This window comes from Pteropus vampyrus, unplaced genomic scaffold (assembly GCF_000151845.1).
Source record: "Pteropus vampyrus isolate Shadow unplaced genomic scaffold, Pvam_2.0 Scaffold469, whole genome shotgun sequence".
NCBI lineage: Eukaryota > Metazoa > Chordata > Mammalia > Chiroptera > Pteropodidae > Pteropus > Pteropus vampyrus.
This window is the reverse complement of record NW_011889250.1, coordinates 134,200-149,944: the sequence shown is the minus strand read 5'-3', so window position 1 is coordinate 149,944 and position 15,745 is coordinate 134,200. Positions and strand designations below refer to the sequence as shown.

Sequence of the window (15,745 nt, the reverse complement as noted above, 5' to 3'; positions counted from 1 at the left end):
TCATTCTGCTTATAGCTATTGTTAATTCGGTATTATAGTCACAGAATTTGGTAATTTCACTGATGCCCTATAACTTAATGACATGCTTGTTAGTTTTGCCACTGAGTTAATAGATTTATTGGCTTGTAGTTCATAGAAAGCCAAAAGAAAAAGGCCTTCTGTATATTCTCAATACTAGTATTATATTATTAAAAGAAATTCTGAACAGAACTTCCTGACTCTCTCCACCTTTAACTTCTCAATCAATGTGCTTTCTACAGGGAGACACACATAAAACAAGGCAGGTCTGTAGGGTGTCCTGGGATTACCTTAGGGAGGTGGCTCCAAAGGAATGGAGCGTCAGACCAGGGAGGGATAGGCAGGGCAAGAAAGCAGTGCAAGTAGCTAGTGACATTGGGCTTTTAATTACAGCACTTATGTTTTTGTGAAATTATGGGAATTTTGAAGAAAGATGCTTATTCCTTGCACATGCAAAGCCCACTGTATTATCCTGGGCTTCATAACAATAAAAAGATTGAATTTGTTAGCAATAAATGCAGTTTTAAACATTTACAAAGTATTTGGTTTTTAAAATCTTTATAGAATATTAAAATACTTACTAGCAAACACTTTATATGATCCTTACTATGTACCAGGCCACACACACACACACACACACACACACACACACACCCCCTCATTTTATTGTATTTCACTTTATCGTGCCTCGCAGATACTGTGTTTTCATGAACATCCAGGCAAGATCTTCTACCAGCAAAAAGATTATTACTCACTGAAGGCCCAGATGATAGTTAGCATTTTTTAGCAATAAAGTGTTTTTTAATTAAGGTATGTGCATTGTTATTTTAGACATAATCCTATTGTACACTTAATAAACTACAGTACAGAATAAACATAACTTTTATATGCACTGGAAAATCAAAAAATTTGTGATTTTTATGTGATATTGCAGTAGTCTGGAACTAAACCCACAATATCTCCAAGATATGCCTGTATATTTTAGATACCTTATAGAGTCTTCACCTAGATTAACTGATTTAATCCTCACAGAACCTTCAGTTGCTAGGTACTGCCGTTAGGTCCTTGTTCAGATCTGCCTCTCTGAGGCACAGAGTGGTTGAATAACTTACCCAAGGTTACACAACTCCCACATGGTGGAGTCAGAATTTGAACCCAGGTGGCCTAGTTCTCCTGCTGGTCTTCTGATTTGCTGTATTACTTCAAAACATTCTGTTCTTTTGGAATAGGGTTATTAAATTTGAATTTACATTGCGTATACTATATTTTAAAAAGTAATTCCTGCTGAAATGAAATATGTTTTTATCCTCAGGTCGATTTAGTAACAGGGTTAGCCATAGAAGAAGCTTGTTATGCTCAGGTATGTAATACAATCACATTCAAAGAGGATACCCCTTAAAAAATATGCTTATCTTCTGTATAAGTCAAATGAATTATATATCACTGACCAAGACTGCACTCATACCTATTCCAGAATCATGCCAGATGGGTTGAAATTTGTTGTTTCTGCTGTTTGACTGTGACCAGCTCTTATGATTAATTTTGTTCCACGTACTAGTGACTCTCGTCTACATAATTTAGAAAACTCTTAGAATAATTAAATTAGTGTCGTTCATGCTGTTGCTATTTCTCTGGCTCGTGTACTGCTTTGCAGGTGTGACTTGAATCCTCGCTGTAGTGTAGAGAGGTTGGAAAAGGGCAGCAGTGAGCATGTGCCTGCTGTGGAACATAGGTGTTGGGGACTCGTGTGCTTTTCCTGGCTTTCTCATCCTTCCCTCCTGCCCACTGAAAGTTTACTAATTCAATTATACTGTTTATTTATTTGTACACAAATTAGTAGGGCTTTTTGTAGAGGAAGAAATAATCCATCTGTCCCTTTCACTCCCCTTTCCTTTACCTCCTCCCCTTCCTTCTATTTTTCTGAAAATTGTAACTTTGTTTTAGGGCACCTAAAGTAGCAAAAGGATTTGTTTTGCCTTTCCTGAGAGTTAGAAACTGTACCAGCTCACATTTAAACCTTGTTATGAATTAGGAGTGATAGCTAGAGTGTTACTCTGCCTGGTGTGTATATATAAACCACCATGTGTCATTGATGAGCACATGCCATGAATGAAATAAATTATAAACTTCTCACAAATAGCCTCAGAGTCGGAAGAAAAATTTTAAAAGCATATTTGCCCTAAATCACACCTTATCAAGTGTAAAGGAACAGAAATCATATGAAGTATTCTGTCAGACCACAGTGGAATTAAATTAGAAATCAGTAACAGAAAGAAAGGTGGAAAATCCCACCTATTAATCTTTTTAATGAAAGTTAAACAACTCACTTCTACATAACACATGTATCAAAGAAGTCTCAAGAACTAAAAAACATGTTTGAACTAAATAAAAATGAAAATGAAATTTATCAAAACTTGTGGGAATACATTGAAAGCAATCTTAGAATTTATAACATTGAATGCATATATTAGAAAAGAAATATCTAAATAATAAGTTTCTACTTAATTATAAAGAGCAAATTAAATTCAAAGTAAGCAGAAGAAAATAATAAATTTTAGAGTAGAAATCAATGAAATTGGAGATTAAAAAAAAAATAGGAAAAAGTCAACAAAACCAAAAGTTGGTTCTTTGTAAAGGTCTGTAATATTGACAAACTTTTAGCCAGGCTAGCCAAGGTGAAAGAGAGAAGATAAAAAGTTACCAATCTCAGAAATGCAAGAAAGACCATCACTAACTGATCCCATGGACATTGAAAGAATAATAAAGGAATACTATGAACAACTCTTTGCCCACAAATTTGACAACTTAGATAAAAATGGAAAAATTTCGTGAAAGAAGCAATATACTAAAATTCACACAAGGAGAAATAGGTATCTGAATAGTCCTATGTTTGTTAAAGAAATTAATAAATAATAAATTTCCAGACTAGGAAGCACCAGGCCCAGGTAGTTTCACTGGTGAATTCTACCAAACATTTAAGAAGAAATTATACCAGTTCTCTACAGTCTTTTCCAGAAAATAGAAGCAGAAGGGATACTTTCTAAAACTCATTCTATGAGGCCAATATTGCCTTGATACCAAACCAAAGAAATTGCAAGAAAGGAAAACTGCAGTCTGTTATCACTCATGAACATAGATGTAAAAGTATTACATTCAACAAAGTATTAGCAAATCAAATCCAAGAATATATAAAAAGAATTATATGCCACAACCAAATAGGATTTTTTTCTAGATAGTCAATGGTTCAACACTTGAAAATCAATTAGTGTAATCTCCCACGTCAATAGGCTGAGAAGGAAAAATCATTCAATTAAGAGATGCAGAAAAAGCATTTGACAAAATCCAGCACCCATTTATGATTAAAAACTCCCAGACTATGATTAGAGAGGTACTTTCTCATCTTGGTAAGAACTTCTACAAAAAAACCCATCATACTTAAGATCGGGAACCAGACAAGGATATCCCCTCTTACCCCACACCCTTTCAACATCTACTAGAAGTCCTAGCTAGTATAATACAACAAAAAGAAATAAAAGGTATACAGATTGGGAAGGAGGGAATAAAACTGTTCATAGATGATATGACTGTATGTAGAAAATCCCAGCGAATCAACAATAACAAAAACCCACACAAACTTATAAGCAATTTGAATAAGATTATATGATACAAGGTTAATATCCAAAAGTCAGTTGTTTATATACCAACAATGAAGAATTGGAATTTTAAATTAAAAGCATAATGCCATTTATATTAGTGCAAAAAGAATTAAAATACTTAGGTATAAATCTAAAAATATATATAAGATGTATAGGAAGAAAACTTCAAAACTGATGAAAGAAGTCAAGATCTGAATAAATGGAGATGTCCCATGTTTATGGATAGTAAGACTCAATATATTAAGTTGTCACTTCTTCCCAATTTGATCTATAGATTTAGCGAATCCCAGTAAAAATCTTAGCAAGTTACTATGTTTATATCAGCAAACTGTTTCTAAAGTTTATATGAAAAATTCAGAGACCCAGGCTAGCCAACACAAGATTGAAGAACAAAGTCGGAGGACTGACACTACCCAACTTCAAGCTAATTTTAAAGCTACAGTAATCAAGACAGTATGGTGCTGGCAAAAGAACAGACAAACAGATCAGTGGGACCAGGGAGCCCAGAAATAGACTCATACAAGTATAGTCAACTCATCTTTGACAAATGAGCAAAGGCAATTCAACAGAAAAAAGATAATCTTGAAAACAAATAGTAATAAAGCATTTGGACATTCAGCTACAAAAAAAAAAAAAATCTAGACATAGAGCTTACACCCTTCACAAAAACTATGAAACTTTTGGAAGATAATGGAAAATCTAGGAGACCTTGGGTTTGGCAATGACTTTTTAGATGTACCAACAGAAGTATAATCTACGACAGAAAAATATTAATGTTTGACTTTATTAAAATGAACAACTACTTTGCAAAAGACTATGAAGAGAATGAAAAGACAAGCTACAAACTGGGGAAAAATCTTTGCAAAACACATATCTGATGAAGCACTCATTTCTAAAACACACAAAGAACTTTTTAAAACTCAACAATAAGAAAATAACCCATTAAAACCCCTCACCAGAGTAGCTGTACAAATGGCAAATAAGCATAGGAAAGGTGCTTCACATCATATGTCATTAAGAAATGCAAATACAAACAAGATACCACAATTTGTCCATTTCTTACAAAGCTAAATGCAGTCTTACCACATGCTCCAGCAAACATGCTATTACGTATTTACCCAAATGAGTTGAAGACTTATGTCCACACAAAAGCCTGCATACCAGTGTTTATAACAGCTTTATTCATAATTGCTGAACTTTGAAGCAACCCAGATATCCTTCAGTAGGTGACTACATTAACTCTGGTATGTCATACAGTGGAGTACTATTCCACAATAAAAGGAAATGAATTATCCTGCCACCAAAAAAAACCAAAAAACCAAAAAAAAAAAACATGAAGAGACCTTAAATATATATTGCTAAGTGAAGGATTTCGATCTAAAAAGGCCGTGTACTCTGTGATTTCAACTGTATGACATTCCGGAAGAGGCACTAGGAGCAGGGCAGGGACGAATAGGTGGAGCATAAGGGATGTTTAGGACAGTGAAACTATTCTGTATGACACTGTAATGATAGATACGTGACATTATATATTTGTCAAAATTTATGAAATATACAACAGTGAACCCTAATGTAAATTAGGGACTTTAGTTAATATATTGATATTGGTTCATCAGATGTAACAGATGTACCACACTCATGCAAGATGTTTATATTATGGGAAATGGTGAGAGTCTTGAGAATGTCTGTGGGAACTCTGAACTTTTGCTCAACTTTTTATAAACCTAAAATTGTCTTAAAAATAAAACCTGTTAATTTTTAAAGTATATTTGAAATGGGGAAAAAAAGCATTTTGGAATTAGAATGATAAATTGGGCCATAGAATTATTCAGATGACTAAAAGATTTTAGATTTTTCGATTGTATTCTAGTCAGTTTTCTTAGATAAAAGTTGTTAATCTCTTACAGTTGCTTTTACAGATAACATGTTTTGTTTCTCTTAGACTATTTCCACGAAAGACAGACTTGAAGGTCTTCTGGCTTTTAAGGAGAAGAGGTCCCCTCGCTATAAAGGGGAATAAAAGAGACAGCAATCTTCAAAATGGCAGTGTAATAAACGTACTTCTGGAACTATCTTTTAGATCCACGTATGCCTCAGCACCTGGAATCCCAGTGACCAAAGTAAAGAGTGAGTTAGCTGTACATTGAATTAAATCATCTTGAGTCTGACCCTATGTGTAGTTTGTTCCAACATGTATCCTGTCATATTCACTCAGATTTGTAAAGCTAGTAATGTATACTGTCAAAACATAGATTCAAAATTAGGTAGACATTTAAAAATATTTCCTGCATATGAGGCTTTCTGTTGTTAATTTTTTAATGTGAATAATTTATATATTGCACAACCTAGGAAATAATGTTGATCGTATGTCTACTGTGCTGCAATACAAAAATAAAATTATTTCTATATACCAAAAATGTGAAGTTATACCAAATAAAGTTTCTAAGGGATTATATACACATGCACACACATATATCTCAAACTGAAAAAGGAATTGACAGATTCTGAATGAAATTTACCAAATATAAATAAAATTAGTAAAAAGAAAACTTGAGAATTTTTCTCTTACCCCATTTTCGAATCGAGTAAAGCATTGCATGTTGATTTGAGAAGAAACCACCTTTCCATTCTGGTTTTATCAAGTGACCTCTTTACATGGTCAGTCTTAGCATATAGTGTGGATGGTGGCATATTAATCCAGGAAGAGACTGAGGCCAAAGGCCTGGAACCATGGTCTTTGTAAGAGCTCCTAGCATGTAGCCTGGCCCTCTGGCTTAACCCAGAAAGGAAGCAGTGCAGCCAGTCGGCCCACGGAAATGGGTTGAGGTTGCTGATTAAGAGTGAAGTGGAGCCTGCTCTCTGTTCCCACTCCCCTTACTTGCCTCTGATTTCGCTAATAAAGAGGTGACCACAACAACCCTTTTATCCTCTTCTGACAGACTCCATGCTTTCACACATGGAGGAACCTTGGGCAGGTCAGAGTTGATACAGCCTTGCCTGGGGCAGATGTGAGTGAAGTGTGTGGAGAATAGTGAACTGCAGAATTGAGTGTGGGCAGAGTGGAGAACACGAGAGCTCTCTAATGAACTTGAGCACCTTTGTTTTATATTCATTTTATCACATCAGTCTGCCTTCTGACTGTGTCCGGGGCTGGGTCCAGCAGTGCTGGAGAAGCCCCACTTTTCTGGGACATGCACCTCATTATTTGCAGGCCCTGGAGTGCCCCAGTGTCCCTAAACATGGCAGCTGTGCTTCCTTGCAGTGGAGTCTAATTTGGCATGTGGGGAACTGCCTGTTCTGTGCATTCCCACATTCGGCACTATGGTTTCCTTGCTCTTGGAAAGTATGTAGATTTTCAAACTTTTTAAGTCACTGAAACTTATTTTTGAATTTGGGAAATTTAACTCTAAAAACCTGAAAGAGGCGAACATGGATTTGCCATTAGCTGATGTCTACTCTGCCAGGAGACTGTCCTCAGGCAAGCACTATGTTATCACCTGCCCTGCTGACTCTGTGGAGATTTGTGATGACTGTTCAGCCAATCGTCATATGAAAGGGGTTATTAAAATTCAAATTCAGCTCTCTGGTGATTATATCTGGTGGTATGTATACTTCACTGTTCATTTCACGCAGGATAATTTGCAAATAAAATGCTGGTCCTTGTCATAGTCCTTTAAAGGCGTCAGGGCCATTTTGTTCTGTGACATGTTCAAATGCCACTCTCATTTTAACTGAGTAGGAAATAATTATAATGAAAAAACATTAAGCGTGTGCCGAATGACTCATCTCTCCCGACTTGGAGTCATAGTCTGATGTTGATCAAGTGCCATTAAATTTCTTAACATGTTCTAATTAAGTCAGTGGAGTGTACCTGAAAGCAAAGACATCATCCTGTAGTGACTTCAAATACTACAGACACGTAGCAAGAAAAGGGTGTCTGTATAGCCATTTGCCTTTCACTTGGTTTTCTCTTAAGCAGAGTGGCCTTGGCAAGGGGTTCAGTTCCAGCAGCTGGGTACTAGGCAGGGAGAGTCCTGCTCCTTGCAGGAAGGGGCCCAGTTCCTGGGGTGGCTGGTAAGCATCCCCTTGTGCATTCACAGAGTGCACATCCTTACACCAAAACCCCTTCAAGCTGAAATGGCAGTGGATGTATCTAACTTTCAATTTAAATTAAAACTGAGAGGGAGGATGATGAACCGAGTACAGTTGAAATTCAGGGGAAAAACATTGCAGTTATCTCAGAGCAAGAGACCTACTAGCCTTGAAGTAATTTAGTGCTGGTTAATTTTTCACACCTTTAAAAGAAAAAAAGAGGTCTCTAACTTAAAGAGGTTCTGAGACAAAAGAAGAATTGTATTCATGGTAAATAAGACTCAGATTTCCTGTGACTCGTGATTTAAAGGATGATTTCAAATTTGTGTTTTCAATGAGAAATGATCTGGCTTTCCTGTCAGTTGAGTCCTTTTTTTCTTTTTCCTAGGTGTCAAAAAATTGGCTCATCTCCAACTTTTACTTTTCTGACAGTGCTTAGAAGAGTGTATGTGGACTAGAGTAGTGGATGTCATTCCATTCGGACCAGACTGGTAGCTGGTTGGCCATTAACCCTTTTCCTTTCTGGACCTTAACCCCCTCTTGTGATGATAGGCCCTACATTGCTTTGATTTGGTCCCGAAATTCCTGGCAAGTGGACGTTTTTATTATTTAATCATGCCTTTCTTAATTTACCCACTGAGTTAAATTGTAACCTGTGTGGATGTCAGCATTTACAAAACAATAGAAATTATTTTCTTATACTATTAAATAACAACTGCGTATATGTGTCATAAAGGGAAAAAAGCATTTTAAAGTGACTTGGTAATATTTTGGTAAAATGAGAACCATTTTTCTGCATAGATGAAACAGGCTAAAGATTGTGACTGGGGGTTAGGGGCAGTGAACTCTGCTCAAAATATCTGTGGGTCTCTGGCCCTAAAAACCCACTGTTTCAAATGCTTTCTTTTGAATTTTCATCATCTTTTGCTTTGGGAACCTCCCCAAATTCAGCTGTCCCTTAGAAGGATAGCTCCTAATCTTCAACCAACTGGTACAGTGTTTGCTTTTCAGCTAATTCTCAGAGCAGCCTGAGAGAACTGGGCACTTGATGGGGAGAAAAAAAGATGTCAAGAACAGACCGAGAGACACCTCTGGTGTGGCCAGGGCCAGCCCTCGTGACCTGTCTGTGCAGAGCCAGCTTAAAGGTAGGAAGATGCCCTTCCTCGGTAAGCTGACAGTTCCCTCGGAGCAGCAAAGTGAGCTCAGCCACCAATGCATCAATCCCTTCTTAAAGTACAGAAAGCAGCATTATTATGAGGTATGTTTTGATTCAAGGAAACACAAGATCACTGAAGATATTAATGTGAATAAGATGAGAGAATTAAGGCTGGGTATTGTTAGTAATGATTATGATTACCATTTATGAAGCCCTAAATGCCTACAGGTGTTTACATGCACTGTCGTATTTACTTTTCACAGCATCCCAGAAGGAGAGACACTGATTATCCTGGGGTCAAGAGCAGGAGGCCAGAGCTTGGCCTGATTTCAGGTGGGTGGTGGAGTCAGGAGGTGAACCTGGGGCCGTTACCCTGTGATCACTCTTCAGCCTGTAAACAGCCCAGCAACATTCACACAGGCCATTGACACTGTGTGTGTCAGCCTTTGTCCTGATGGGTTTGACAGTTTTCTCGTGACTTGGAAAGATACTGAAAGTATGAATATCAAGTGATCTGATGACAGGGGCAGGCAGTGTGACAGTTAACAGCAATGCCCACTCAGCGCCTTCTCTAACTGAGCACTTCACCTACATATTCATATCCAGCACTCAAAAACCTTAGGAAATTGGTTTGTCAATTGATAGTTTAGGAAACTCAGACAAGAGCTGGATCTGTGGCAGGAGTTCTGTTTTCAGAGCTACATGCCAAAGTATGCAGAGCCAATCTTGGCAGTCGGGAGCCTGCGTTACATCCCCTAAACCACCTCCCAGAGAAAGAGTTTGAGGAGACATGGTTCAGTAGTCATACTTTTCTGGGAAAGTGTGACAGGCATCTTGTTCTAGTCTACACTGATCAGACTCAGTATTGTACTCAGTTCTCAACATCACAGTTTCAGGTGGTTACAGATTCACTGGAAAGCACACAGGAGCTCTGGTCAAGTTTCAGCTCTGAAACCAGCTGGTGAGACCTTCAGCAAAGTATCTCAGTCTTCGAGCCCGTTTCTTCACCTGTAAAGGATTCAGTAGTTGTTCTTGATCACTGCACAGATAGACCAGATATGTCCAGGCTAAGGACTTTATAATCAGTGAAGTCATCTGTGGATGTGGTGGCGATGTTTTGCTTAATGTTTCAAAAGAGACCTTTTGGAACAAGGAAGTGGGTCTCAGACCTATCAGTTCCGGGGCCTGTTCAGAAGCCTGGAAAGAGAAGTTGAGAGAAACCTGATCTTCAGTAGAACTGCAGTGTGGCACCAGGACTGTTGAGGCTGCCACAGGCCAGGGGAAGCCACAAGGGCTGTGCCACCACAGCACTCAGGCTGGCCACTCTGCATTTGTCCAGACACAGATGAGGGCTGAAGTCAAAAGGAGACACTGCTTAGACTCCCCCAGGACTGCAGGAATGCATGGGGTGGCAGAGGACAGATCTGCTAACTTGGCCACTCTGGCCCTGAAGTCATACAGATGGCACCCCTTTAGCTGCAACACAGGCTGAGTAGATGCCAACCACGTTGCTGCAAATGCTGCTCACTGCAGGTCGGGTCATAAGAGGCACGGAAAACATATCTACCTAAAACAGACCTGGTTCATTACTATCTTGGCCCTTGGGTTAATCTATAGTTTAAGCAGTAGTTCTTATAATATTTTAAGAAAAATGATCACGGCTGAGGGCCATGTTTACAGTGACAATTTTGAGGGCAGGGTGGGTGGATTGCCCTGAGAAAAGCAGCCCATTTTCTCATCACCTTGTTGGTTTTACCTGGCTGCCTGGCTGCTTCCTTGGTCACAGAGGAGATGCTGGAGGACTCGGTCCCTGTGGTGGGCCTGCCATGGCCAGAGCAGAAACAGCAGCCTTCCTGCATGGATCATGCCCCACATCTCACTGCCAAGGTATATAGTCTTTAGTGCATTTTGAAGATTGCCGTGTGCAATGTCCTCTAAAGGCAAGTCTCATGAACCCATTTCACAGGGCGGGACCTGAACACTTATGAGAGGTGAGATAAAACCATGGCATCAAGTTACAGTTCGGGGGCCACATTTCTCTAGTGGTAATATTCACAGGCAAAGGATTCAGAAGAATTTGAAAACAAGGCAAGTGCACTTTCTTGACCTTTTTGAGAATAGTCTGAGTCACTTTCACTTTCAACCTCTGAACCATGTTGAATGAATCCTTTGTGTAGTTTACAGAAAGTGAAGAGAGGTTTGGCAAGCAACAGAAGTTCATATTCTTCGTAGCCTCTCCTTTATTGACTAACATTTATTTTGAAGTGTCTATTAACACTTTTCTGGAACACGCTTTTTATGAAGCCTAGAACTTGCTCACAAGTGGTCAAAATTTGGGCACTTTAAAAATACGAGAAATGTGTGACATGCCATAAAAGAGAGGAAATACCAGCCTACATCCGACTTGGTGAAAAGAAATTCTAATTCTTGGAGGGGCGTGATTGGTATATCTATTTTTAATAGCCATCAGTAGCTCTACTGGTCTGCATATAACATAAAAAGGCACTTTCTTTACCTCTGGTCTTAGTGGAGCTGTATGTGTGACTTGTGATTGTTAAGCCATTTTTCTAAAAAGACTGACTGTGTTTATCCTTACCATTTACTGTCCTGGTACTCCAGAGTTCAGGTATGGTACACGATCTCTCAGACAGTACATGCATACTAAAAAATGTTTGCATGTGTAGATATGAAAATGTATGTTGAATTTCCTGAAAAACTCTACAGACTTGACATTTTAAATTGTATCCAATTTCCTTCAGGGATAAGCTAGTCTTAGAAAGTGAATGCAAGGAGTGTCATGGTTCAAGGAACCAGGAAAAGAAGCCACGTCTTTGCCTGAGCCAGGCACTATCTCTCTTGCTCTGTAACCTTCAGCAAAGGAGAATGGAGGCCACATCTGTAAGAAGACCTCACCTTTCCATTCATCAAAACTGAGAACAGAGATTCCCAACATGCTGGCAACTGGAAATGGTACCTTCAGGATGCATTTTGGGGTTCTATTTCATTACTTCTGAATTGATTCTGGGTTTGGAGTTTTAGAATCCGTATTGAGGGAAAAGCCACCTCAGTGATTTTTTTTTTTTAAAGATATAATTCACATACCATAAAAGTTACTCTTTAAAGTGCGCAATTCAAGAGTTTTAGTGTATTCATAGGGGTATACTCATGATCACTATCTAATTCCAGAATATTTTCATCACCCCGAAAAGAAGCCCTGTACTTATTGGCAGTCACTCCCTATTGTCCCTCTCCCCATCCCTGACAACCACTAATCTACTTTCTGTCTCTAGATGTGCCTACCTTAGAAATTTCTTATAAACAGGATCACATAATATATAGCTTTTTTCATTCAGCATCATGTTTCAGTTCATGGCATAGCATGTATTAGTACCTCACTCCTTTTTATGGCTAAAAATATTCCACTGTATGTACATATCACTTTGTCCATTCGTCAGTGGATGAATGCTTAGGTTGCTTCTAGTTTTGGCTATTATAAATAATGCTACTATAAACGTGTGTACAAGTATTTGTGTGGATATATGTTATCATTTTTCTTGGGTATATACCTAGAAGTGAATTACTGAGTCATATGACAACTTTGGATTCAACTTTTTTAAGGAACTGTAGAACTGGTTTCTAAAGTGGCCACAGCATTTTACATTCCCACCAGCAATATATGAGGGTTCCAACTTTGCATCCTCACCAACACCTGTAATGGACCCTCTTCTTGATTATAGCCATTCTAGTGGGCGTAAAGTGGCATCTCGTTGTGGTTTTGATTTGTATTTCCCTAATGACTAGTGATGTTGAACATCTTCTCAAGTGCTTGTTGGCCATTTATATATCTTCGTTGGAGAAATGTCTGTTCAAACTCTTTGCCCATTTTTAATTGGATTATTTATCATTTATTATTGAGTTATAAGTGTTCTTTATATATTCTGGATTTGTATTCAGATACAAATCCCTTATCGGATTCATGATTTGCACATCTTTTCTCCTGTGGGTTATCTTTTCACTTTTTTGATAGTGTTCTTTGAAGCACAAAAGTTTTAAATTTTGATGAAGTCGAGTTTATCTATTTTTCCTTTGTTGATTGGGCTTTTGGTGTCATATCTAAGAAACCATTGCGTAATCTAAGGTGATAGAAATTTATGTGTTTGTCTAAGAGTTTTATAATTTTTGCTTTTACATTTAAAATTTTGATCTGTTTTTCTTTTTATACATTGTGTGAGGTATGGTCCAACTTCCTTCTTTTTCATGTTGATATCCAGTTGTTCCAGCACCATTTTTTGAAAAGACTATTCTTTCTTCCATTGTATTGTCTTGATAACCTTGTCAAAAATCAGTTAACCATAATGTGTTTATTTCTAAACTTTCAATTCTACTTCATTTTCTATCCTTATGCCAATGATATTGATTTGATCATGTGGTTGTTTTTTTACTCTATTAATATAGTTATCACATTGATTGATTTTCAAATATTAAACCAACCTTGCATTCCTGTGATAAATTGCTTGGTTGTGGTGTACACTTTTTTTTTTTTTTTAATGTTACTGGATGTGGTTTGCTAGTATTTTGTTCAGGATTTTTGGTTCTGCGTTTATAAGGAATATTGTTTTTGAGTTTTCTTGAGATATCCTTGTCTGGTTTGAATATTAGGGTAACACTGACTTCATAGAATGATTTAGGAAGTGTTCCTCCATCTCTTCTTTTTAAAAAAGTGTTCATTTAGGATTGGTGCTAACTCCACTGTGATCATTTGGTAGAATTTACCAGTGAAATCATGTGGACCTGGACTTTTCTCTGTTATATGTTTTGATTGCTAATTCAGTCTGTCCTTATAGCTCTACACAGATTTTCTATTTCTTCTTGAGTTGGTTTCTCTAGTTTGTGTCTTTTTAGTTCACATACAATCGTTCATAGTATTCCTTTATAATCCTTTTTATTTCTGTAAGGTCAGTAGCAATGTTCCCCTCTTTCATTCCCGTCTTCTCTCTTTTTCTTCAAGGTCAGTCTAGCTAGGTTTGTCAATTTTGTTGATTTTTTCCAGCCAACTTTTTGTTTTGTTGATTTTTCTCTATTGTTTTTCTGTTCTCTACTTCATTTCTATTCTAATTTGTATTATATCCTTCCTTCTGCTTGCTTTGGGTTTAGTTTGCTCTAATTTTTCTACATCCTTAGGATGGAATGTTAGGTTATTTATTTGAAATCTTTGTAATTTGAGATCATATGCAGCTATCCATGTCTCTGTACGCATACTTTAATAGCATCCCGTACGTTTTGATATACAGTTTGTGGAAAAGAGCACAGCAAGTCTGAACTGTTGTCCTTGGGAAAGACTGATTGCAGTGCTGGCTCTTGGTCTGCATTTGAGAATTTGAATTTGGGGAGATTCCCACCATTTCTAGAACTGATAAGAGTTATGCTTCAACTATTTGTACAAACAATATGGTTTATGCTGAGCACTTGCTGTCCTTTTTGGAATATAGAATTTGGGTATTGGTCATGCAGGGTATGACTACATGGCTGGCCTCCAGTAAAAAACCCTGGACTCTTGAGACTCTAACAAAATATTGGCAACACTTAACATGTCTTGTCATAATTTGTTACTGAAGGAATTAAAAGCATCCTATGTAGCTTCATAACCTTACCCTTTCTCTGTGCTATTATTGTCTTATAAATTAAATCTTCATTCATTATAAGTCCATAGACAGCTTTATAATGATTGCTTACGCAGTTATCTTTTAATTCTGATTGGAGGAAAGAAGTTACAAATAAAAAATACACTTATACTGTCTTTTATATATGTAGTTACCTTTTCCAGTACACTTTATTCTTTTCATGCGGATTTGAGTTACTCTTTAATGTCATTTCAGCCTGCAGGACTCCCTTTACTGTATTTCTTGTAGGGAAGTTCTGCTGGTGACAGATTCTCTCAGTTTTCATTTATCTCAAAATGTCTTAATTTGTCCTTCATTTTTGAAGAACAATTTTGTTAGACATAGAGTTCTTGGTTGACAGTCTTTTTCTTTCAGCACTTTGAATATATCATCTTATTGCCTTCTGGTCTGTATTGGTTCTGATGAGAAATTAGCTGTTAATTTTATTGGCAACCCCTTCTGAAGTCACTTCTCTCTTGTTGCTTTCAAGACCCTCTGGCTTTGGCTTTTGTCAATTGGGCTATAACATGTCTTGGTGTGGAACTCTTTGAGTTGATCTTGCTTAGATTTCATGGCACTTTTTGGATGTGTAGATCTATGTCTTCTGTCCAATTTGAGAAGTTTTTGGCCATTATCTCTTTAAATATTCTTTCTACCCCTTTCTTTCCTTTCCCTCTGGAACTTCCATTATGCATTTGTTAGTATACTCGAAAGTACCTCACAGGTCTCTGAGGCTCTGTTCATTTTCCTTTGATCTTTTTTCTGTTTACTCTTCAGATTTGATGATTTCTGTTGCTGTATCTTCAAGTTTACTGATTCTTCCGACATCTTAGATCTGCTCTTGAGACCATGTAGTGAATTTTTATTTCAGTTATATTTTCAACTTTAAAATTATTCTTTGGTTCTTTTTCACAATTTCTCTTTATTAATATTTCCTGTTAGGTGATACATTGTTCTCATACTTTTCATTAGTTCTTTGAACATATTTAAAATCTTTTTAATAAGTTCAACGTCTTGCCCTTTTTAGGTACATTTTCTCTTGGTTGATACTTTTCCTTGTATGGGTCACACTTTCTTGTTTCTTTGCATTACTTATAACATTTTGCTGAATAATGGATATGTTAAATAATATAATATGGCAACTCTGAAAATCAGATTCTTGT

The 15,745-nt window shown here is 37.2% G+C and overlaps 1 protein-coding gene across 3 annotated transcripts in view; it reads left to right on the top strand.

The window, feature by feature from the left end:
• Positions 1-6,227, top strand: part of AUH (AU RNA binding methylglutaconyl-CoA hydratase) — a 146,243-nt gene extending 140,016 nt beyond the window's left edge. For 2 of the 3 annotated variants that reach the window (XM_011382230.2, XM_011382229.2), the window contains 2 exons: positions 1,331-1,378; positions 5,617-6,227. In XM_011382230.2, coding sequence (XP_011380532.1) covers positions 1,331-1,378; positions 5,617-5,694 — 126 coding nt within the window. In that variant the 3' untranslated portion in view covers positions 5,695-6,227. The remainder of the gene's footprint in view (positions 1-1,330; positions 1,379-5,616) is intronic. The other variant, XM_023524483.1, reaches the window with a different exon arrangement.
• Positions 6,228-15,745: the final 9,518 nt, after the last annotated feature.